We start from the raw sequence: 25063 nt of genomic DNA on the forward strand, positions 1-25063 counted from the left end.
TTTGAGATCATATTAGACGTTTGCCAACTTTCAACCACTAGAGGTCAGTGTTGCACTAATGTTTTTTGTCAGTGCAGTAACCACTTTGAGGCAAACACAGTTGGTAGTAAACTAATGCAGTTACATTCATATATTATGGAATGTATCCATACAAATGATAGGTCAACACCTCTAGTTTTCTAGGAATATCATTTCCGCAGCTGCCCCTTTTGTCTTCTTTTGCCGCCATCACAAGCTCACATTGCACACTTAAAATGTCAGTTGTGATACATAAGTGGGCTACAAGCCTAAAGAATTTCACCTTATACCAACAGTCTGCCTGTAGTATAATCTGTAGAGCACTCATGATGCTGAAATGTCACTGCCAAATCAAAGAAAATGGCAAACCTTGATGTTATCAGCTAGAGCTGGAGTGATGAATCACAGACAAACCTTTTTATGTTTATGCCTTTCCCCTTTTTGCTTCATATCGTCTGTAGAATGAAGAGCAGGAGGAAAACACAAAGAAAAGCCAAAACACCAAATTACTGATGGTTAACTGAAGCCATATGGGTTTTCACTTAATTTTTTTCATTGAGGCCAAAAGAACACAATTCTTCCTCATGTTGAGACTTGGGGGGGAAAAAACAGGCTTTGTTTTCATACAACAAACTTCATGAGGCATACAGTGCATGTATGGGAGTGTTTAATAAATAACAATGTCAAAAACAACATTTTAATAAAAGGTTTTGCTTATATCAGACCTGGGTCAAATTATATTTCCAAATGTGGGTTGCAGACTTAAAGAGTGACTGGATTCGCTTAAGGAAAATAGAACTGTGGCAGAAAAGTACTATAATTATCCTGATTGTATTGTTGTGCTAGCATAGTTAGGGGCTCTTGCTCTGTGACAACTTATGTGGTTTCTATCTTCAGAATGCTCTCTGATCTCCCAAACCCCGCACTGCTTCCCCTGGAGCTGCAGCTTAAACTGAACCCATGGTTCAGCCTGACGTGGTCCAGCTGCTATGTCCTGATGTTATTATCAAAATACCACTAGAGGTCATTGTATGTGAGGCTTAAAATTGCTGCCATTGAATTACCTTAGTTAAAATCCATATGGAGTAGCTCTATATCCTTACAGCTGGCACTGTTCTAGAGTGTTTGGTTAGTGCCATGGGTTTTTCCAAGTTGTTTACAGACATGCACTAAAGTCAAGAGACTTCCTGAAGATCATCCAGAGGAGCTGAATGTGAGAGCATAAATGTCCGCAAAAGTCAGTCCAGGCAGTCGCTGTAATTTCTCCTAATGGTCGAGTGAGGCCATGTTCAGCCTGCTGATGTGAATGCTTCAGACCCAGTCAATCTCCCACTGTGGTCATCATACAGTATGTGAATGGCAAAATGCAGTTGGCAAAGAGGCGGTCCTCGTGTGGTTGTCTGGATGTCTGAGTCACATTAACAGATCTAGTGCAGTGCTAGTACCCATTCCTTTGCATTTCTTATCCAAACAATGCCAGTGTCAGTGCTGCACACATTGGTGCCCTTAGTACGTCACCTTTTCAGTTTAAAAGCCTGTAAAGCAACTTGTTTGTTGACAGTTATGTGATTGACAGACAGACGTTCCTTGCATTCATAGATGGCTAAATCAGAAGTGAATCATTTCATCGGGGTAATGTGAACACACCCTAAATGCAAAGATGCAAGTAGACATGAAGTTTGCATCACTCGTGCTGGGCAACATGAATCACGCAATGATGCAAAGTTTGCTTTATTTGCTTCACTTGCTTGACTTGAAATATTTGGATGCAAATGTAAAATTTGCATGGTGCAACGTGGGTGAAGGCCCGCCAGCGCTGAGATCGGACAGAATCAGTGTAAAAAGACCCCAGTGCCGTGCAGATATTCAGAACATCTGCACTCTACCCCCTTTACAAGTAAACACAAATAATTCTGCAGTCAAACTTACAAACAAACTTCTTTCCCCCTTTTTGTGAATGCACAATAACATGTCATCAAAAAAAAACAAAAACTACTTTTATTATGATGTGTGTGCTACGGCAACAGCACATCAAAGATTTGCTTGAAAAGAGTCAGGTTCAATTTAGCTCACTTATAAACTACAGCTAAAATAATCTGTTGCTAAGTGAGACTCCCAACATCCCTGCAATTTGTTGTAAATAGGTAACAAATTGCTACAAACCAACTGCAGATACTATTTGACCCAGGTCTGGTGTATATACAGTACATGCAGTCCTGATACAAATAGCAATAATTTACTGTGTGCAGAGTGAGAAGTCTTGGGTGATAAGTTATGCAGAGAGAGTCACAGCTACCTGCATGGGTATGTCTGTGTAGCTGCTTTCAGACACGCACTGAAGTTTGGACATTTTCCTAAAATTTTCCGCAGGGCCTGTATGAGGGTCCACAGATGTCCACAGATAATGCTTTGGAATTTTTCCAGAACGTTTCCTGCCAGCCCTCGAGTCACATTTCTGGAGAACATCCAAGTGAGCCGATGAGGGAGTAAAACAGGAAAATCTCTGGAAAAATCACAGCGAGTGAGTGAGTGGGTGAGTGTCTTGCCTCCAGCATGTTCAACCTAGGCTCCAACCTTTTTGCTTGAATGTTACATAAATTCTCCTGCTGTTGTGAACATTGTGACCCAAACAATCTCCTGTTGCATTCTTCATATGTGCACACCAAACTCTGGAAAATATCCAAATCCAATTTTACTGACATTTGAGATAGTGTGTGAGGCTGTTTTTGTGAGATATGCGTTTAATGTCTTTCACTGCCGCCATGACTTGCGGCTGAGGACACACACACAGGCCACATTGATGCGTATGAGCCTCCACGCCACCAGATTTTTGAATGACGTCAGCGCTCGTACAAAAGTGTGTGAGTTGGTGCAGTAGGAGTTCCAGTGTCGCGCATCAATTCCCAAACAGCCTGAGCTGCCTGAACGAGTGCTATGACACGTAGTCTCGAAGAAGTACTGCTTCTTGTTGACATTGTTGATATTCACATTTGGAAGAACTGTCACCTCGTTGCCTGAGATGTCCGTGGCCTTGGTTTTGTTGCCAACCCAGACGCTGATGCTTTCACACACCGAGTACACCCCGCGGTGCTGAGGTTGTCCTGCCCGTCTGCGGTTCCTTCTACTGGCACCGTGTGACGCTGAAGGCTCTGCATCAGGGGGCTGAGCACTGAACAGCACCCTGGGTGAGAGGTAGTGGCGCTTTGTGAAAAGTTTGGGGTCCACTGTGGGGATGGAGTTAATGTCGTCACCTGGATCCTGCTGCTGCTGTGCCGTCGTAGCAGTACACAAGTCTCCTCTGATGGAGGCCACAGCCTGGGCACTGAAGAAGAGGAGCAGGACCAGCATGGACGACCTCATGGGCACACAACCTGAAAAGCGTCAACAGACACAGATTTTTTTTTATATTACAGCCAACTACTGACCTCTAATCTTTCTATAACTGGTTCTGTTGGGTTCAGTGCAAAACTGAAAAGCAGGGAGCAGGGACACATCTAAAATATGCAGGACCAGGAATGAGAAACCCTGACTTAGCAGGAGGAATGCCCTCTCTTTCAACACAAGGTGATGTAGCTCAGGGTGTTGTTTTTGTGGCTGATTAAGAAAATCAGAGTCAGATTGTGAAGAAAATTGTTTAACTGGAGGGATTCTGTTTATTTCATTTCATGGAACTGCCAGAGAGTAAATCATCTTTGCGTGAAAAACCCTGGACAATCATTTTTACAAACATCTAAACAAACCAAGCAGCAACGGCCGTGGCATTGTTTGAATGGTAAATGGATCACTACATTAGCAAACTAACACTGTTTCCCAAAAATGACATTACCACACAGCAAAACTGCATACTCCATTCCGTTTAGACAGTTTGTTGTGAATTGTTGTTGCTGTGTTATGAGTTTACGAAGAGGCTGCCATGATACTAAAACCATGATCTTACCCCATGATCATAACCAGGTGCGTTTGTAAATCTAACCACAGTTCATTCACAGAGCCCAAAAAATAATGACATTACTAACCAGGGCATAGTGTCTAACACATTTCCACCAAAACCACTAGACAAGAGACCTGTTAATACGTACTTGTGTGGGAATATATGTTCTAAAGAAGGAGATTCCCATTTATCAATTTTAGCAGCATGAGGGAGAGGTTCATTCCAATGGTTTTACTCTTTCTTTGGTCTATAATGGCTCCTTTGGGAAAAGACTGAACCAAAACAGAAATATTCTGGGTCAGACAACAAAAACAAGCATTAAACCTAAAGCTCTGTAGAGCTGCAGGGGTTCCATTTCAACAAGCCCTTTCACACATTAAGTATGTGATCGAGCTTAAGAGGTGCTTTTTTTGTAAGTCTTTCAAACATGGTTTCTTGCCAGGAGTGGGTGGTAGTGACAATGGTTTGCCAAGAGCTTTAGTGATTGTTCCACTTATCATATAGTGAATTAGTCAACTCCTAGAGTGGACAGTGGACTGCAGAATTATGAAGCATGAATGAATGAACTCAGTATGAGAGCAGGAACAACACCTCACTAAATAGATTTGTATACTTGTACTCTGCATTGCTTATGCTCTGTGCACAGGATATTGCATTTTGAAATAAGATTAAACATTAAAACCCAGGTTTTCATTTTGCGTCCAAAGATGTCTAGGATTTGGTCTTAATGCTGCAAAGCTCAGTTTAGTATAATCTTTCAACATTATTCACAGACAGGAAACATTATCCATGATTTTATCTGTAGTAAACATGGGGAAAAAAATAAGTTAAATATATGGACAGTTCCCTGGAAACAGAGCAGATTTCCCTTTCTGGACTATAGGAAAGGAGATCTGTGGAAAGATTATCCACAGGAATAAAACTAACATCCCCCCAGAAACCATTTTCTTTTCATCACTTTGCTCTCTGCCCTGCACTGTATTTACCACAGTACAACGGGAATCAAAGGCATGTTTACACCTGTGATGGTGCTGCTAGCGCAGGCTCTGTCAAGAAGGTTTATTACATACTATGTTTGCCTCAGGTGTGAGGGTGAGTGCTACTGGAATCAAACTGTTGGCACAACATATCAAAAGAAAAGCATAGCCTGTACAAAAGTACATAATGTGCCATGATTATACTAATAATGAATTCTTTTGAGGTTTGGCCAATCTGGCTGAGTGTCTCTCTCACCAATCATCACTTGCTTCTGCCTTACTGTGTGTGGTATTAGTTTGGACATTTAAACTAAACATTACTGCGTTTAGTTTTACTGTTAAACAGATTGGATCTCTGTAGAAGGGCCTGCAGCCTTGCATCTTCTTTTGACTTAGTCTGCCAATTTGTGGAATTGCCATGGGTAACACAACATAACATAAAGTTTGCTTTACATCAGGAAGCAGAGGGAGAAGGAACCTGAAACTGCTTGAAGTCAAGTGTGAGGCTGATGAGAAGGAGAGCAAAACGTTTAAATGAGCGCGGTGGAAAGCTTTAAAATAAAACAGGTTCATGACACATGAACAAAATCCCTGAACTATGGATGAAGATAGTCCGGGACTCCTGTTTTAACAGTTTATATGAAGTTACCACGATTGAAAAATTACATGATGAGGCGTGTGTGTTTTGGGGGTCAATATTTGCATAGTTTAAAGTGAAACAAAAAATTGTATGCAATTTTGCTTATTTTTGCAATGATGTGAGCTGTGAAAAATAATTAGCATGGTAAACATTATTTTTTTGCCACATTTATATATATATAAATGTAAATAACAAATGAGACATCATATTTAATTTTTTAATTTTTTTCAGTTAATTTGATACGTTTTATATCACAGTCTAAGACCCAACTGCAATAACTCGAAGACCTATAAGTAGGCTTTGATAGTCTATAATATCCATCCTCAAACCTTTTCAGTGTCTCCACGTGAACTGTAGCACCCTGAAGGCCCCTAGAGGACGTGATTAGAGCTCTCTGTGTTCTGGGCTCCTGCCATCAGGCCCGGCTGTGGCCCCCATCCAGCGTACCTCTACCCTCCTCTGTCTTCGCTACTCAGCTCTGTTGAGAGACAAGCAGAGAAAGTTTCTCAGCCAGCTCATAAACCCAGTGTAAACACATTCTTCCTGAGACTCATACAGGAAGAGAAAGTTAATGTGTTATTCCCGCTCACCAGATCCTCACATACTGAACATACCGAAATTAAAAAAAGCAGACCTGCATAATCTATAAATGATCTATTAAGATTAAGTAAGAACATGTACATGTGTCTATGTTTCTAAAAATCTACTTTATTTGCGTCAAAATAAAGTCACATATTTGTTAATGCAAAAGGTAGGTTGTAGGTTAGTTTAATAATAACGTTGTAAATTCTGTCAGCATTCCTAATCATATGAGTTTGAACAGGTTACCTGAGGCCTAAACATGTCTGTCCTTAAGGAGACAGATATATAGCAAGATATAATTATTTAGCAACCAATGGGAAACAGGTCATTTAAGACATGGTACTTTGTATAAAAAGCCACACGCAAACAGCTGGTGGTGTGCTTTGATTTCAAAACCGAACCCAAAAAACTACAACCTCCAACAGCTTAAAATGATTCAAAATAAACCTTCGGAGTTCATTCTGTGCTAACTTGACTTATTTACTAATTTTGGAGTGTACGATCAGCTGAATGTATGAATTGTTGTTTTCATTCACACGGAGCCTTTATATTTACAGTAAATCAGTCCTGTCTACTTTACAGAGGCCGCCATGTTGCACCACCATGTTTCTACTGGACAGACCTTCACGCTTGGATGGGAAGAGTGAGTTGGGAGATATATTCAGCTGCAACATGTACCTTCACCTGTAGATGGTGCTAAATCGTACACACTGTGCCTTTAAAACTTTGTTTTATGAGTGTTATTGTTTTTTTTTTCTTATTTTGAAATATCCATTATCTTCACAATCATTTAATCACAGCAGAGGAAGTTAGAAACAGTCATTGAGATACGGCACACTTGGATGAATGCACTTCACATTTACAGGAATGTGAGGTATACACAAACACAGATAGATGGGCTGTAAATCTAAATAAATGTCACCAGTGCACTTCTGTGAAGAGTCCACACTGGCACAGGATGTGTTCCTGCTTTACAGCACCTCAACAGCGGTGGTCTTTGACAGGCATGGGATTTAAACTGTGACTAGAATAACACCGCTGACCACTGTCCTCGACCACAGCACAGCAGTTCACAGCTGGACTAACACCAAGGTAGAAGCTACCTTCAGGAAGTGTAATCCAGGAATATATATCACATTTCACAAAATACAGACTCAGTTTTGACATGCTGGCTTTTTCTGGAGCTTTATTAGTCTGATAAATTAACTTTGGTCAGCTGTGATGGCAATGGATTTGTTATGTGATTGCAGTAAATCTATTCTCACAAGGAACAAAAAAAACAACCTAATAGTGCAATGCATGCATTCGGGCTGAGCTCATATCTCATCAGATCCATGTTCTGATCAAATCCATGTGATCTGAAAGCTCTGAGATTAAAGACAAGCATACACACCACTGGATCTTGAAGAAACCCGCAAGTAGCATTCTCAACGTTATTTTAAAGTCTCACATGCCAGAGGCTAAGGCTGTTCAATTTAAATATTTGGAAACAACTCAACCTTTATGAACTTCATGAAATTTTACAGTCCACGACACACACACACACAGATGTTCTGGGTTCTGCCTTGCACATGTCAGACTCTAAACTATTGTGTATATGTGTACGGCGTACTGTTGCTAAGGATAAAATAAATAATGTAAGAAGAAAATTTGTGAGCGCTCACCAGTATGATTAATGAGAGCTTGGAGTTGTTGTTTTGTCAGACTGTTATACACAATCAGCAGGAGAGAATAAAAGGAAAAATGTTGCTAAATTCACCCATTCTTTTGGTATAAAAGCAAAAAAAAAAAAAGAAAAAGATTGATGGCCTCAATTAGTGTAAACTTGGGCATGATGTGATGTGACAGAAGATACCTGAGATTTGGGGTAAATCAAAACCTGTTCTTTATTGTGACTCTTATTAGATGATTGACTGACTCAAATCAAAGCTGGCAGCTGAGATTATTTAAAGACTTACCATAGCAGTAAGAGAAATTAGTCCTATACCAACTAATCTGTATGAAATACACACATTTTCATGCGATGTACAGTAAAAATCATACTGCTTCATCTTCTGCATGAGGGTCATGGGGGGTTTGAGCCATAGAAAGAAAATTCCATCGCAGGGCCATCACAATATTCACTCTGACACTCAAACCTACTGTCAATTTTGAGTATTCAATTAACCTCTGCATGTGTTTGGACTGTGGGAGGAAACTGGAGAACCTGGAGAAAACCAACACAATATGTTCTCCCCCAAAATGTCACATGTTTTTATGTGATATTTTAATACTTTTTTTACTTTGTAAAAAATAATATCTTGAAGCAAAACAGGCTATGTGGTTTAACGTGGGCATTATTACTGAAAACATCATTAAACTCATCAGCCATGCTAACAGAAAACGAATGTCCCCTATTACGCACATCTGATTTTAGCAACAAAAAAAAAAGCTCTCACGGCGCTCAGTGGTTACGAAACCACATTCATTCAAGCTACAAGGTGGGCCACAAATATGCACATAACAGTGCTGTACAACATTAGTGTGTAGCGGAGCGTCACACATCACACAACTCATTGAGCCTTGAAGCAGGTGGGCAACAGCAGCACACGTCCACCTGGTGACTGGAGAGTGGAAATAATATGGCATGTTGTCTGGTCAGATGATGGTAGTGGAAGTGGTACTGTAGCAAAGAGAGCGTCACTCACTGTGTGTAATTATCAAATCTATTTATGTGGATAATGAGCCATGTTATTGAGCAGTCACAGTGCTGCAGGTTAAGTTTTAATTTGACTGTAAAAAAATAAAAATAGCCCTTCTAATGTTGATGTTGAGCTGGGTGTTTGTAACACAATGTGTCAATGATAAAACTGCAGTAAATAATGTTGAATCAGCATGAACAAGATCCATGTTGACCATTTCCAAAACTGTGTTAAATCCCTGCTTTGGACATCCTGGGGCTGTGTGAGCTCCTTTTTTTCATTGTCAATATTGAAACATTACTGTGATATGTTGGATATTTTACTGCACTGAACCTTAAGAGTTAAGAGGCTCAATGTGTCTTTGATGTACATGACCAGAAAATGCAGATAGGTTCTAAATTATTTTATGTTGATTTGTCACAAGTTAAAACTGTTGCCCTATTATGAAAACACCAAAATAAAATAATAAGGTTTAACCAATGCAATATAGACATTATTATGTTTTATTTTATCAATAAATAATTACACTCTGCCTTAAAGTAAAATATTTTCCCTTCAATTGTGCAAAATGGAAATATCCAAGAGTACATGTAACTCTACATTTGCAAATACCAAATAATCACATAGTGTCAAAGTATGTAGTTACTTTTCCATCCCTGATCTTAGCTTCACGAATGTTATAAAACACAACTGTCTGGTTTACTTCCTGTCACTCTGTCCTGACTTCATTGAACTGAACAGAGCCATCGTTAATGTGATCAGTAACACCTTTGCTTGTCCTGCTCAAACATGATGGCAAAATGGCTGCTGTGCAAAGCTGTTCACCAGGAGAACTCCAACATGTCTTTTAATGAAGCCATGAAGTCAATGACACATTCAGTGGTCACTGGTTTTAACATCTGTCTGCCACACACACACCTATAAGGACACGGTTGTGGGACTTCACCAAACAGTATGTACTTAAGTTGCTAATGTTTGTTAGTTTGTTTGCTGGTAACTCATGTTACTGTCACTGGCTTCTACAACAACTTTATTGTTGCTGTACTTAAAATGTTTGTGCTACTTCCTGTTGTAAACCAGGTGTTCACGTTTACCTTTATAGGTATGAAATGACGAGTGGCAGACAACATGAAGCATATGATTACTTACTGGAGTCTCCTTAACATTTTGTCAACACACTTCATATTCAGCAAAGGTAGGGTTACCTTCATCATTACTCTGTCATCATAATTTAACTGTTGAGTGGCTGTGGCTGCTGCTGCTTGAATGTTAAAGCTATTCTGCCTGAGGAATGTACATTGATATATATAAATATATATATATATATATATATATATACATACATACATATGTATATATGTATATATATACATAAATAAACAGAGTGTGTGTATATATATATAGTTAAAAAATAAAACCACATGATTTCTGAGGTTAAAGTCTGATTTCTGAGAAAAAGGTCAGAAAATCAGGATTCTGAGAATAAAATTCTAAGAAATAAGTAAAAATTCTGGCATTAAAGTCAAAATTCTAAATCAGAAAGTCAGAATTTTGAGAAAAAAGTCAGATTTCTGAGAAAAAGTTGTCAGAAATATGTGCTTAAAAATCTAAATTCTGAGATTAAAGTAAGAACTCTTGTGGATTCTGGGAAAGTGTGACCTCATAATGTGTTAAAGTTGATTCCAGCCTATATATCATAATGACTTGTACTACAGGTGCAAACAATAATATTTATGTTCCATTTAAATGGCCCAGCAAGGCAAACTGAACCAGCATGTAAAATATCAAAGTCCATGCAGGAATTGGGGAAACCTAAATGAAATGCCAACATTATTATTAGAAACATGTGCTTTCCCTGCTGTGACATGTGATACTCTTTGAAAATGGTTTATTGTGTGTGCAATACTCCCTATACTAACTGCACATGCCTCCATAAGGAATGTAAACTGTATGTACTGTATTGATCACTGGTCTATTTCCCTTGTGAGTGTTAATCCTTGCTTTTAATTTGAAGCATAATTCTGTGTAATGCCATGCTCCTTCTTTATTCCCGTTGAGTAAACACAATATCTGTTGTCTGTATCTAATGAGGTTGTGGAGCTGAATTTTTCCATGAGTGATGCTTTGCCAGTCTCACTGTACAGCTGTAGGTGAGGTCATGACCTCCAGTTAGTCTTTTATCTGTCTAGACACAGTAAATACAGTATGTTTGATATCGGATCCATTATCCAAACTCTGTCACATCTCGTATGCTAGGGTTGCACAATCCTGGAAAAACTGACATGACCTAGACAGCCATTCTAAAATGCTTGGTCAGAAAGAATTTGGGTGATTTTTGAAGTGCAGGGCATCTGCATAGAACTGAACAATAATAATAAATAAATAAATAAATGACTGTAAACCATCCTTTCTTGAAATTATAGAGAGAACATCAGAGCGTTAAACTAAGTATGTTTCAATGTAACGTTCCTTTTCTGCTGTTCCGCACTCAATTTTGAGTTGTGGTCATCTGTTGGCGTTGTTAGGAGTTGCTCTCATTGTGGAATTGAAACTGACATGTGATTGGTGGTTTGTAGAACATGTTTGCTCTTTGGTTTTCACAATGAAGGGATTGATTGTAAAGGACTTGGATTGACGTAGGAAGTGAGAAGAAGTTTTGTATGAAAGCAGCAGCAGCAACAACAAAAGTGGTCTGATTGCCTCACTTAACATTGCAGGTTCCTGCAGTGTGAATATTATGAATGCACAGCTTCAGATGAGGATGCTAAAATGATATATTGTTAAAGCGAAAAGCAAATGCAGTATTTTTTTATTGGTGGTGAGATCAGTGTTGTCGACCTGGAGTCAGGAGGTCCCACAAAGACCTATCCTATCCAACTGGTAAATGACAAGTTTTTTTGAGGGGAAAAACTAGTTGCAAAATGTTGCTGTTGCTTCCTAAACTCTGCTATACTGAGAAAAAGAGTCGAGCTGACGGACTTAACCAGCATTGTGGGAACTCATTTGACAATGGTTCAAATGTAATAGACATTTGTTTATATTTAAAAGTAAAGCACTACTGACACACAAACTCTAGATAACCTAGTTATATACCAAAGGGGAAAAAACACTAGTACATCCCAACGCTATTTTACTTGCAAACCAGCTGTTGTTGCTCATATTGCATGTAATGAGGCTGACCTTAAACTCAGCATCCCCCTGTAAGGTTGGAGTTTACCTGGGAGAAGATGTGGTGGATGTTGCTATGGGGGTGATATTTGTACAAATATACATTTAAAACACCCCCCAAACTGTTCTTTCCTTGTTGGTGTGAATTAACTGAATCAAAACCAGTTTATTATGTGGTCTGCCAGTCCTGCATGGAGACACCACCCACAACCACTGACCCACAACATCTTAGCTCTAATGGAGACGTTTAATGAACCCGTCTAGGTTGACTGACACGCAGCCCAGTGTGGCACACACAATCCACTCTGTGGGCCAGGAACAATCCCCCCTGAAAAAAAAAAAAACTGGCAGTGTCTTCATTCATATGGTAAAAGTCACACAGTAATCTGATCCACTGAGGCTGGATCCCATTCAAAGAGGGAGGGAGGGAGGGAGGTGCAGGTGACTTTATCTGAAGGCCACCAGAGGGCTTTGAATGACATGCTGCTCATTATGTTTCTGTGGCCATTCAGGCAAAACTGCTGGCTGTGCTGAAGTGTAGTTTTGTGCTCCTCATACTCAGGAATAATTGACACAATTAAATACTGTATATGTGTGTATCATTTGCTGTGTTTCCATCATGACACGGTTCGGTTTGGTACAGAGTGGTAAAGCCCTGGCTTGTGTTTCAAGAGTACCTTTACTTGGTAGCTAAAGTTGGTAACAGACAACAATGGAGAATCATATAGCAGCAGCTTCTGTTTTCTGCTCTGTTTGTGGTTGTTTGTCTCAACAAGACGTCAAGTTTTGTATGAGAATAGACTGCAGGTGTTTTCCTGGACTTCAATGGGATGTTTACTCTGATCGCAGAGGGAGTGACATTTTTATGTCCGGGTGGAGCCAGCCTACCATAGACTGCACTACGGTATGGGTACCACGGAACGTTTGGAACATTTATTTTGGTACTATTCCTAATGGAAACGCAAAAAATAAACGTACTGAACGGTGCCATTTGGTGGAAACATGGCTATAGTGTCTATAGAATTCAGGACATTTAACCTTTATGTCATTGTATTACCACCTTACCTGCACAACACTGCTTTGTCATGAACAGAAATGCACAAAAGTGCATAATATGTTCAGTGCACTCAAATAATTGGATGTTATCTCCAGGTGGTGCAAATATTCAGATTAAAAAAATAATAATGAAATCATTCATCTGAGCTCTAGCGTTGATAGTTTTACAATACAGTAATAGCAATAGCAATGGACATCAGTTTTGTCCATGACTTTATGACAAATTGAATAGATATTTTCAGCTGTCACATAATGTGTTTGTATCAAAGATATGATGATGATGATATGATAAAACTGCCTACATGTGCCGCTGTTAACATTGTTCTCTACGTTGTTATGGCATTTTTTTTTACTGTGCGAAATACACTTATCTGCAATGTACTGCATGTGAAAAACAATAATTATTTCACTACTATAGTGTTTCACTATAGGTCCTGAAATGACACTTTGTAGCAGAATGAAAGCAGCACATTGGAATTTTGTTTTTATATTAAAGATGTAAAATGTGAGTGATTCCAAATTCAACCCCTGAGCTATAATCTTTGAACAAATGCTCAAAATGTTCCATGGAGTTCCTCCTTTGTGACTCAATTGCTGGATTGTTACAAGAGTGGCTGCTTGTTTGCACTATAATTAGACTTTAGTTACTGGCAAACCATTTCAGTCTGAGCAGTCGTTGCACAGTGTCCTGTCTCCTGAGCTATTCACATCTTAATTGGCAGATGATGATCCCTTAATTAACCATGCATGCAGCTCCGTTGCGGGGTTTAGATGCATGAGAAGCAGGGAATTGCGGAAGTGATGGTTCCAATAAACATCTCTTAGCGTGTTTTCTATCAAAGGTAAATGTAATGCATAATTTTGATGCTACAAAACAGTTTTCCTTCCTGAGGCAATTCTTTTTACAAGCCGCATAACATGGACACACACGAGAAGAAAAACTCTTGTGAAAGTTTCACGTAGGGTGAACACTACTATATTCTTACTTACTGAAAACAACTGGTTTAAGAGGCTCTTGCTTTAATGTGCTCCTGAACTAGGGTCCAGCACAAAAAGGCAAATTACAGTACAGCTCTTGTCCTCTCACTGACTCTCCCCTTGGACAAAAATGATGTTCTTGCAGAATACAGATACAGCACCAGGCTGTCCTCAGTGTATTCAAAGTGGAGACTGTTCGACAGACACACACACACACACACACACAAAGTACAGATACTAGCATTCAGTAATGAACCCGTCAGCTGACCGCAACTTTCATGATGTGGTCAATTAATATACATTTACAATAACATCACAAGGAGATTATTGTATCTAATTTTTTGTATTTTTATTTTTAATTATTTTATAATGTGAGCGGATGTTTAATTTCGTCAGTCAAAATAACATAAAGTAAAAATCTGAATACAACATTACACACATGCTGGATAACTTTTGACTGTATCTCACACAAGCCAACAGACTTGGTCATGTGTGCTATTGGCTGGCTTAAAGCGTGCACCTTTGCGTTCCTGCCTCAGCTTGTCCGTCAGTAATAATAAGGAAGTGAAATACATTATTTTCATAATCAAAAAGTAGGACATCAAAAAGGATAATATGTGATTCAAACACATAATTGCCTATTTTCCCTGACATTGTTGTCCTGTTGCATCTAGAAGGCAATTTTCTGTTACACTCTTATCAGACAAATATGTGGGAAACAGTTTTAAACACAATATGGACTTTGGTTATGAAAGTGGGCCTCTGCGGATGGTCTTTTTGTGATTCAAGGCAGATGTGTGAAAGTCTGGCGCTGAGACCTGAAGACCGCATAAGGTCCAATTTGAGGTTCGGCCAAACGGCAAAAGATTTTAAAAATCTGAATGATGCAACAGATTGAGAATTTAAGTTAAATCGTAGCCTTGCTATTTATTGAGTGCTTGTATTATTGGCTCGGGTGGGAGCAAATATTGACCAGCGTCATTATTTCTCCTTGATGTGGTGCTCATCACAAATGTACAGTAAGTGAAATGGTGATGGCAGACAGTGGTAAAAACAATGTATTGCCTCAAAATTGTGCAATTTATGTCGTATTCTTTAGTCAGACTGATATTGTGATGAATTTTGACTGTCCTGCAATAGATCACTTATCACAGAATCACAGTCCTATGTGGTTTCTGGACTTACCTTGTGGTTCTTAACCCAACAGTTCATCACAGATCAAAACCCCCCAAAAAATCTTTTCATGGAATTTCATGGTGTCCAAGATAAGTGAAAACAGATTCACAAAGAACGTGTCATGACGTCTAAAACATTTTTCTTTTACACTGCACAAACCGAACGGGTTGAAATGCAATCACGGGCTGGGACAGAAAGCACCACATGAGAATGGTAAATGGCAGATTTAACGAGGACAGTTTCATTACCCACTGATGGCTGTGTTTGGTCTCAGTGTGCTGAGGAAACACAGCTGACCCCAGTCTCTATACACAGCGGAAAAACAGGTTCTGTACGGGAAAATTAGCCGGACAAAACCCTTACAAGAAGCACTCGCAGGATTCTGTGTGTTGTTCAGTGTCATCCGCTGGCACACCCTCAACAATGCAGCGGAAGTCTAAAATAGCTGGAAATCGCCTGAGATGAGGTGTGTAATGTATTCCCATTAAATGGTTAGTGTTGAACGAAAAATGCTCATATTTTGTAGCATTGACAGGTTTACATAGTGGTAGTAACGTCACCCATAATAATCCAAACTCATTTGGCTGAAGTCATGTTGACGTTTTGCAAATGGAAAATTCACAGACATCACTTGCGACTATGCTTCTATTGGATGATATCAACTGTCAATCAAACTGCTGTCCACTCACATGTGCCATGCTTTATTGACCATTTTCCTCTAAATGGGAACATCATTTACAGAATTGACATCACATGCTGTTGCAGAAGACGCGAAACAACTACTGAGACCATTAACTGCTGTCATTTGCTGACATTATGAATTGGGAAGCTCATTTTCTGATCGACTTATTTTTGCAACCAGTGTTGCCCCCTATTCACTAGGGTCACTCCCTATTCTTTCTTCCTGGTTAGCGTCAACTGACAAAATGGAAGACTACGTCCATATGCTGTTGCAGGACTTTTTTTTGTCCTGCTTAGCATGTGTTAGAAATGTCACTTTTTAATGCCAGATGTGAACAGCTGTCCACTTGCGATTGGCGCTCTTGTAGGACAGACATCGTTACGAGGTCATAAACGCTTTACAAAAAAATCAAATGCATGCAAGGTCTTCAAAAGTAACATTTTCTGTGGGAGAAAATGACTCCCTTTGTTTTGCACTTTGGCCTTTTGTAACTTGGCATCCTTTTCACGTACATAGGCACAATCATGACATTACTCATCATCACTAATCATTATATGGACACTTTATAAATTAGCCTCAGTCCATTCAGAGCTCCCTTAAGTTCTCAGGCTGATAACAGTTGTGGCGCAGCTGATTTTTTATTTTTTGTTTCAGGATTGTAGTCAAATTCCAGATCAGATATGACTTTCAACACTTGGACAGAATAGCTGCTTTCATTTCGCCAATTTTCTGCTTTGTGTTTGGCCAGACCTTGATATCCTCCTGTTTCCATACTTGACTGGTTTAAAATCTGTTACGGTTAAGTCTCACAAATACAAACTCTTGCAGAGTCTTTGGAAAATATTTGTCAAAATAATATTTACACATTGAATTTATCTTTTATTCTGAAACACACAATCTTTTTTTCTTGAAGAAATGAAGATGTGCAACATTTACTCCGGCTTATTTTGTTGTTTGTATCTGGCAGCAGAATTACGGAGGAGCACTAGTTCAAACGCTCTCAGATTACATGTTGCTTTCAGCAGCTGTATCATTCATTGTCCACAACATATTTGCGGTATAAGCCAACCATCCAGAAGTCCCTGTGGTGTTTTGTAAGATATTCAGTTATGGCCTGATTATGTGTGGTGACTTTTCTTCTGTGTATCAACACAATTTCAAGCCGCTTGAATAATATTGTTGTCATTTTCCCAAGTGAAAACCAGGAAGCAGTGTGGCTCAAGCGGCTCATAGACCTTGTTCAAGACTTTGTTGTGTTTTTTTTTGCTTTGTTTTATTTTATCTAGATTGGTTTTGAAAGTCTGGACAGAAAAAAAATCTGGGATTTTTTCAAATCTGATTCAAAACACATTTGGATGAGGTTTGAAATGCAATTCAAATCAAATTTCTACCATTGTGTCTCACTCTGAAAGCTCTGGCTGCCCAATTTGGATTACATCAGTCCACACAACAAAGATGTCAAAACCATTGATGGAAATGCTGCAACCCTCACGGCACAGCGTAGCTGGTCTTGACTACAGAACGAAACATGGCAATATATACCAGTCACACAAGGAAAAGTTAGCAAATTCTGCACTGTGACTGACAGGTTAACCTCCAGTCTGAACACAGCAGTACTGAGCATTTATAGGAGTAAAAATTCTGGTGCATAAACAACTTAGTCAATAGATTTCAAGATGTTGTCCATTATTTCCAGATAATGCAGCCCACAAAACAAGTTTCTATTTTATTACTGTTCAGAAAATCAGGGGAAATCTTACTAATGTAACATTCAGTAATTGCCTGGGTGAAGCCAGCCGAGTCTGCCAGTGATTGTCTGGCAAGGACGCTGTTTTGACCAACTTCAAATCCCTGTTGTGCTACAGGTGACAGAGAAGCAACATCTAGCAGCTTTTGTATTGCAAACAGCAATTTGGGGCCAAGTTTTATTGCATTGTCCACCGCACAGGGTCGAGGTTGTGTGACGTGAGGACTTCCTGGTGTGTTACTTTGGAGGATGGTGTGACCGTAATCTTTTCCGAGGCATAACCTGGAAATGGTTTTCATCAGCATCATCTGCCAAAGATGCCTCAAGTGATTGAAATATAATGTTGGTTCTGAAAGACAAGCTCGCATGGTTCTGTGGTTTGTGGAAATGTACAATGGCTATGCTGTTGATGCTTTAAACGTCTTCTGGCTCCTGTGCTTTGACATTTTGTGGTAACGTCTGTTCATGTTGATGGATCATTTGCTTGGTTTGCCGAGTGTGAGTTCCTTCTGTATCTTTTATGGGCTTTCAAACACTCTGGCACCTCTGTGGCTCTTATGGTTTTCATCAAAAGTTCTCACTGTCTCTATGCCGTATGGTTATGCCATCTCCAAATACAATTTACCCCTGCTGTTATAGGGGTAAATCAAGGGATGCCACAAAGGTGTCTCTCTACATAAAAATGTATATGCTGCTGTGTTTTACATTTTCTCTTTCTGACAGTTTGACTGTGTTCTATCTCCCGTCTCATCATGAGAGCTTTTACTTTAATATTTTAAGGCTCAAATTGTGTCTACACACTGTATGATGATCTTAGAAATATTATAAGCTTGTAAAAGTGAAGCTGTTTGTCAGACTACAAATCTAGACAGCAAAGAAGCTAATTGATCTACAGCGTATACAGTAGAAAGTAATTCTACTCATCAGGGGCGTAACGTTGAGATTAAATTGAATCCTCACTTATTTAAAAAAAATTTTAAAGTAAGCATAACTATAAGGAAATTAATGATTACTCCACCTCCTCCGACTGTACAACAAAATATCCCATATATGGTCACTTCCATCTTGCACTGGTGACATCATCGGCAGCCAGCGTCTGCAGTGAGTGTGGAATGAAACAATGATACTGAGGTCTTGTCTATTGCAAGCTTCAATTGCAAGTCTGTCTCAGCTGCCAATCATGGTGTTTCAGCCTGTTTTCATAGCATCATGTTAAAAATTCATTTGTTTGTGTCATGACCCCTGGGTTTCCCAAGTTGATTTGATTCATTTGGACATTCAGTTGTGATTTGGACTGTCATTATCATGTTTGTTCTTTTTTACTTTGTGTTTTTAGTCAGTTTGTCCTTCCATTGTTCATCAGTCATATGTAGATGTCACAGTAAGTGTTCTTTCCTGCTGCAGTGATACAGTAGTGCATACACCATCCTGGTAGAGGCAAGTCTCTCCAATACATGTTAACATGGACATTTTTTCAGAATTTAACACGCTAACTGATTTTGATGTATTTTAATTTTTCCCTTTTCACCTTACACTCTGTCTGATTAGTTTAGTTTTATTTTTAGTTGATTTTAATTAAAGAGTTGTAGTTGCATTTGGACCCTATTTTGCCTGAACCATGACAGTTTGGCCCATGTCCCATCTACTAAAGCCTAGTTCACACTACATGATTTGCACCCTGCTTTTCCGTTTGCCAACAAATTGTGCAACTTACAGCTCAACAACTCCAGCAAAATCCAGCCAATCAGATATGAGAGGTGAGGGCTTTAGGCAGAAACTCGGAACAGGGATGCAACAATGATCCACCATTTAAAAAGAAAAAAGAAACACGGCAGAAAGCTACAGAGTTAACTCTGTAGCTTTACATGAAAGAGGCAAGATGATATGGCTTCGCTTTTGGGAGCAGGCATGTTCATCTTTAACTTTTCTTCTTTGACATCATAGTAGGTATTTAGAGAGCTTGGCTACATTTGTAATAGTGGCTGGTATAATAAGGAGAGTGTGTGTGTTTGTGTGTGGCCTGGCCTTATTGTAACTCTCTTTCTGAAATAATGAGGTGCTCATGCTTGCAGTGGCACTTCACAGGGAATACTTTGTTATTGTCTCTGCTGCTCATACACACAGATATTCGCTTTTACACTCTTTTGTTCTTGCATGTATGAATAGCAAACAGTTAATGTGAAGATGTGATATCAGAGAAAGACTCTACTGACTTTCTAAGAGTGAGAACACTGCGCGGTTACACAACAGTAGGTTTCACAGCAGCCTATGATTTTCCTTACATGCTTTCTAAGTGAACACTACTGTGTTCCGCAAACTGTGCCTGAGGCTGGAATAGACGATGGAACACGTCTGCATGGAAAGAAAGATGCTAATGCAATTATATATGAAGGGTGGATTAACAACGCTAATGCCAGTGGAAGGAGGAATAAAGCAAGCTTCTATAATTATAGACAATTACAGTCCTGTTTATGTGGAGGAGAAGAAAACTATCAACATGTGTTATGACCATCAGATCAATTAACATTTACACGATGTGTGCACTTGTGTAAATTGCAGGTTTTGCTTTTTGCAACCAAAATAAATGTTTTTCATCAGTTTTAAGGAATATGTGCATCATCTACTTAACATAAGTAAATATAACACTTTTTTTTAAAATCTAAACAGTTTCTAGTGTAAGAACAAGATTGTACTTGTAAAATACTTTAAAGAAGTCATCTGCATGTAATCAAGTAGTTTGACAGCTTTTTTTTTTAATCAGAACTTATTACGGGATCCCTCAGCATTTTTCTTTGAGGCATATCTTGATATATGGATTGATTGATTGGTTGACGGTGATTTGTTTTATTATCACAGGTGGCATCTGATGTTTTAACTTTATCTGTAATAGTATAAGCTCATTAATCAAAGGCCACTCAGTTTTCCACAGTGTCATTACCTGAAAGACAGTAGAAGGTGTATGTCCTTGTCCGGAAGGTGAGTCAGAATTTATTGGAATCTATTCCTATTGGGCTTAGAGCAGCAGGATTGTACTATTTTTTTTTTTTAACAGTGCATTAGGGCTTTCACAGACTGCTTGACACATTGACAGATGATGCTGTCATGAATGTGTCATGCGGGCCTTTAAAGGGATAGTTCAGATTTATTGAAGCGTGACTGTACACAATCCCCCCATTCCCACTGGTCAAATCACCAGTGTAATCCCAGATTTAAACAAGTTTTTCACCAGTAGGGATGTTTTTTATTGGCATTTATTGGTTTTAGCTCTGGTGAGAATGTAAGATGTAGGTGAACACACTACTTTCTGCACAATTTCCAGTGAAATGCTACAACAGGCATTCATCTTCCAGTCATTAACATTAGTGGTTTGTTGCAACCCTTCCTTTTCTAAAACTCAATTCTCTAAGATTGATGAAATAAATGATGCTGAGTAAAAGATGATAGTATCACTGAAAACATGTGTGCCAGTTAGGACACAACGGAGCCACTAAAGAATTTGTCTGAGAGATCTAAGAGATCAACATACATATAATGAAAATGAAAAAGCTAAAAGGAACCCCTCAACCACAATTACTGTACCGCTCCATTATTCTACATTCCTCCGCACCAAAGTCCACAGAGAAAATCCGTTTTTGTTATTTTTAGCTCACACTAAACCAGGAGCAGCTGACACACTGCTGCTTTGTTTGGGAAGTTTGTGTCACGTAGGTGAATCCAAACAAAGGATTTCTAACACCAAAGTCACAAAATAACACATTTGAACTTACTGATGGAACGCAGCAGTGGATCAACACCTCCGTAAGTTATGCCTTTTGTTAGTGGCCGAAATCTATTTTGGTGTACCCTCTGATGGCTGATTCTCAGTGGTGTTGGCACGAGAGCAAGAGTTGTTGTTGTTGTTATTAATTGAAATCAATATTGTGGGACATTCTTTCTCAGAGCAAATAAGGCTGTCCTTAAGTACATCAATGCTAGAACTGTCCCTAACCACCTAACCAACCCTAACCCTTGTGTAGCACATGACAAGGCTCCACCTTGATTCTCTCTTTCTGACACATTGACAAAGGTCAAAGAAAATATCCTGCATATGCCTCCATTAATCGAGTCCTCCTTTTTGGGAGTAAATGCCCCTTAGTGAAAATAAAAATGGAAAAGAAAGTCTGTAAATTCCTTAACTCCTCAGTTGCTCACTATAAAACTGTCAAGACAAGGTGTGTTTCCCCTTTTTTTAGCGCCTTTTATAGCTCAGAAATAGCTGTCACTGAGGGTTGTTGTAACAAAACTTGAACTGAGTAACTGTGCAACCCTCAGATGTGACCCTTTCCTGATTTGCTTTTAAAAATAAAAACCAATTCTCAGTTGCTTCATAACTTCATTTTACAGTTTCGATGTAATGTGTGGAACCAGTCTTTAACTTTTAACTTCAAGACAGACATCTTCAGCCATAGCGGGGAGCACTACACTCTGAATTCCACTCCCAATTTTGCTGACAAACTCAACTGTAGTTTACTTATTCGCAGAGTCGATTTTTGTGCATCTCTGCTTTCTCTTGAGGTCTGCTGTCTAGCGTCCTGATTCGCTGCCTTGACGAGATCATTTCCATTTGTTTGCCCCTCTGATGTCTATCTCAGTAACAGCCATTTTTTGAGGCAAATAAGAAACCAGATAGCACAAATTCAATTTTGTCTGACTTGGAAAAAAAAATCTGTTTGACCACATCGCCAAGCCCTCTAACTTCTACATCCTTTTTGGCCTTATGAAGAAACCAAACATCTGACATTATGTTATGGCCAAAACCGATAAATGTGTGAGAAGTTGATACTGGCTGAGCAATGTATCAGTCTGGTTCTAATCTCACTCACTGTAAAGACACTGTCTCCCTTTTGCTGTTTTGAAGAGGTATTATTAGGTCCAGGTGTCAGCGCCACTGACATCGGATCATGGTCACCCACCGACAACCCCCACGTCACCTTCCCCTCTTTCTGCAAAGATTTCCAGCAGCAGACTACAGCGTCACATCCTGTGCGCTGCCATAAAAACAACAACAACCACGTTTGCTGCACGTGCTATTGTATGGACTCCTCCTTACAAGACGTCGTCTTTGACAAGCAGACAACCAACAAAAGCAGAGTGCAGTTTTGTCGTCGCTTTCACGTTAGCCGTGCTCCGAGCCAACGTATTTTGCGCTGCTCATGCAGTTATTGTCAGAGATTTGTTGCTTTACACCTTTGAGCGATGTGGTCACAACACGTCTCCGACCACCTCCTGAGGTGGTTTCGCAGATTGGACAACAATCCGTCCTCGGGTTTATTTACACTTACTTGCAATCCGATTACAGAAAACGCATGTAAATATATTTAACGTACATTTCAGGAAATCTTAATGTAGGCATGTAGTGCTCTGCGTAGATTATTTCAGCTTTTCCATTATGACTGAACCAAGGAGTGAAACATTTGGATGAAATGAGTTTAGTTGATTCATTTCTTCTGCGAATTCAGTTTTTAACAAGTGGTGCCGTGATTTTATTTTCTTTAGACTAATTAACATTGAATAACTTTGGTTCTTTGGACCTCTGGAAGAATATAAGTAACTGGGGTCATCAGACACATATTGATTCACTAATAGTGATTACAATCACAAGTTTCAGGTCTTAAGATTAAGAAAAGCAGGCCAGATGAGGACAAGCCATGGGAAAACACCTTCTAGAGATCCCCCACTTTAATTAGCACCTTAGAGAGGTTGAAGCTGACTGAATGACTCCATATTTAAGTAATCAGCACCATGTATATTCTAGTCGAGGCGTAGAAGCATTCCTCAGCACACTTTGAGACATGAATTGAAAATGATTAGTATATATTATATTGAATTTTATTCTAGGAAATCTTAGGTTTTCTTACATGAAATGTAGCTTCCAAATAAGAGAGAGGGACAAATGAGTTGACTGTGTTGAGAAGTGGTGTTCGTATAAGAACAGAGATGAAGAAATGAGAAGAGGAAATTATCACAAACTGCGGAGGGTGTTTAGCCCAGCTGTCTACATTTTCTTCGTCCTTGTTTAAAGCCGTAAAAGATGAGTTGTGGAGCATCCACTGTTTATTTGCCAAGCTAGTGCGAGTTAAACCACAGCTGCATAGCAGACTGTGCTCAACTTACCATGTCACAAAACCACAAGAGTGTTGATTATTGGCTGCTCGTTCAAAGGCTATAAACTGGCCTTGAAATGAAGCTACTGTTTTGGAAGTGGTATTTAAGAAACTTTGCACTTTTAAAGGAACTTCGCACTAACCAGAGATGCATCCTGCCTATGTTACGGTATTTCCTATTCTTTACAGATCAAAAGTGCCTTAATTATTCATGGAGACCAGCATCCTACGCACATCCCAATCTATATGATCTCATCACTCTCATTGTCAATGTAAATTGACTACTGCTTCTATTGTAAAAGTCAAGAGAAGCCGTCCCGTTGGTGTAGTTTACTTTTCACTGTCAGTTAAAACAAACCACATGTTTTTCGGTTGAAAATAACTGCTCTGATCCCACATTAAGAGTAGTAGAACTGCAGACCCTCTTCACAGTCTGTAAACTTGAAGACTGTATGCCAGCATACATCTAGAGAGAGTTTTTGCTGATGCTGAAAATAATTAAATGTATTGCAGAGAAACATCATTTGCATGTTAGTTTATTTGAAATGTACCTCCTAATTAAAGAAAGCACAGCAAGTCTTCTCCAGTATAATCACCTGCTATTATGTCAAGAATGCAATAATTTGTTTCAACTCTGTGGCATAGATAATTTGAGAAGACTACCCTGAAGCTAGCTTTTTGTTTCCAACTCGACATACCACACAAATACAGAAACTCTGCAGGAATAGTCGAAGAATGTTACCTAGCCCAAGGAGACAAGTAAAGGACTGATCAGTGCTATTGTAACCTGATGAGCCCAAGGTAAAGCTTCAACAGTTTCTGAGTGGATGGAGGAGATGATCCTCAACTCTAGACCCGCAAAATGATCTAAAACAGGTTACTATCAACAAACAGACACAGCAAATGTAAAAATGTTAAACATTGCTTCTTTGGGAACTGTATTTAACACTTTCTTCCTAAACTTGTTAAACAGAGCTATATTTTAAAGTTGCACATCTGAAAATATGTTTAAAAAATAGGCCGTTAATAAATGACCTTAAGTCAATTCTTTGTAGTTCAAAACTTGTAAAACATAAAAGTCAACACCAACTTTGCATCAGCGGTAAGTGTGGATCCATACATTGTAAGTGAAGGTAAAATAATCTACCTCTGCAAAAGCTCTCTCTGTTCTCCCCACTGACGCAAGACTGAAATATATTCCAGTTTGTGTCCAATTCCACAAAATGCCAGGAAGATGGTGGAAAGAAAACAAAATCTTTGCAATCTTTGACCCCGAACAGTCCT

The 25063-nt window shown here is 39.1% G+C and overlaps 1 protein-coding gene across 2 annotated transcripts; it reads right to left on the minus strand.

The window, feature by feature from the left end:
- ngfb (nerve growth factor b (beta polypeptide)) lies at nucleotides 1–25063 on the minus strand. 2 transcript variants are annotated; one of them, XM_044023319.1, is made up of 3 exons: nucleotides 24927–25063; nucleotides 5896–6044; nucleotides 1–3389 (listed from the first exon to the last, which is right to left on the minus strand). In XM_044023319.1, the coding sequence occupies exon 3, from the start codon at nucleotides 3376–3378 to the stop codon at nucleotides 2770–2772; it is 609 nt and encodes a 202-aa protein (XP_043879254.1). In that variant the 5' UTR covers nucleotides 3379–3389; nucleotides 5896–6044; nucleotides 24927–25063; the 3' UTR covers nucleotides 1–2769. The 2 variants fall into 2 exon arrangements, with proteins under 2 accessions (XP_043879254.1, XP_043879253.1); XM_044023318.1 differs by lacking the exon at nucleotides 5896–6044.

Source organism: Solea senegalensis, linkage group LG4 (genome assembly GCF_019176455.1).
Source record: "Solea senegalensis isolate Sse05_10M linkage group LG4, IFAPA_SoseM_1, whole genome shotgun sequence".
Lineage (NCBI taxonomy): Eukaryota > Metazoa > Chordata > Actinopteri > Pleuronectiformes > Soleidae > Solea > Solea senegalensis.

Excerpts from the sequence above, each read along its gene's own strand:
- ngfb (XM_044023318.1), bottom strand. The coding sequence starts at position 3,378 with ATGAGGTCGTCCATGCTGGTCCTGCTCCTCTTCTTCAGTGCCCAGGCT.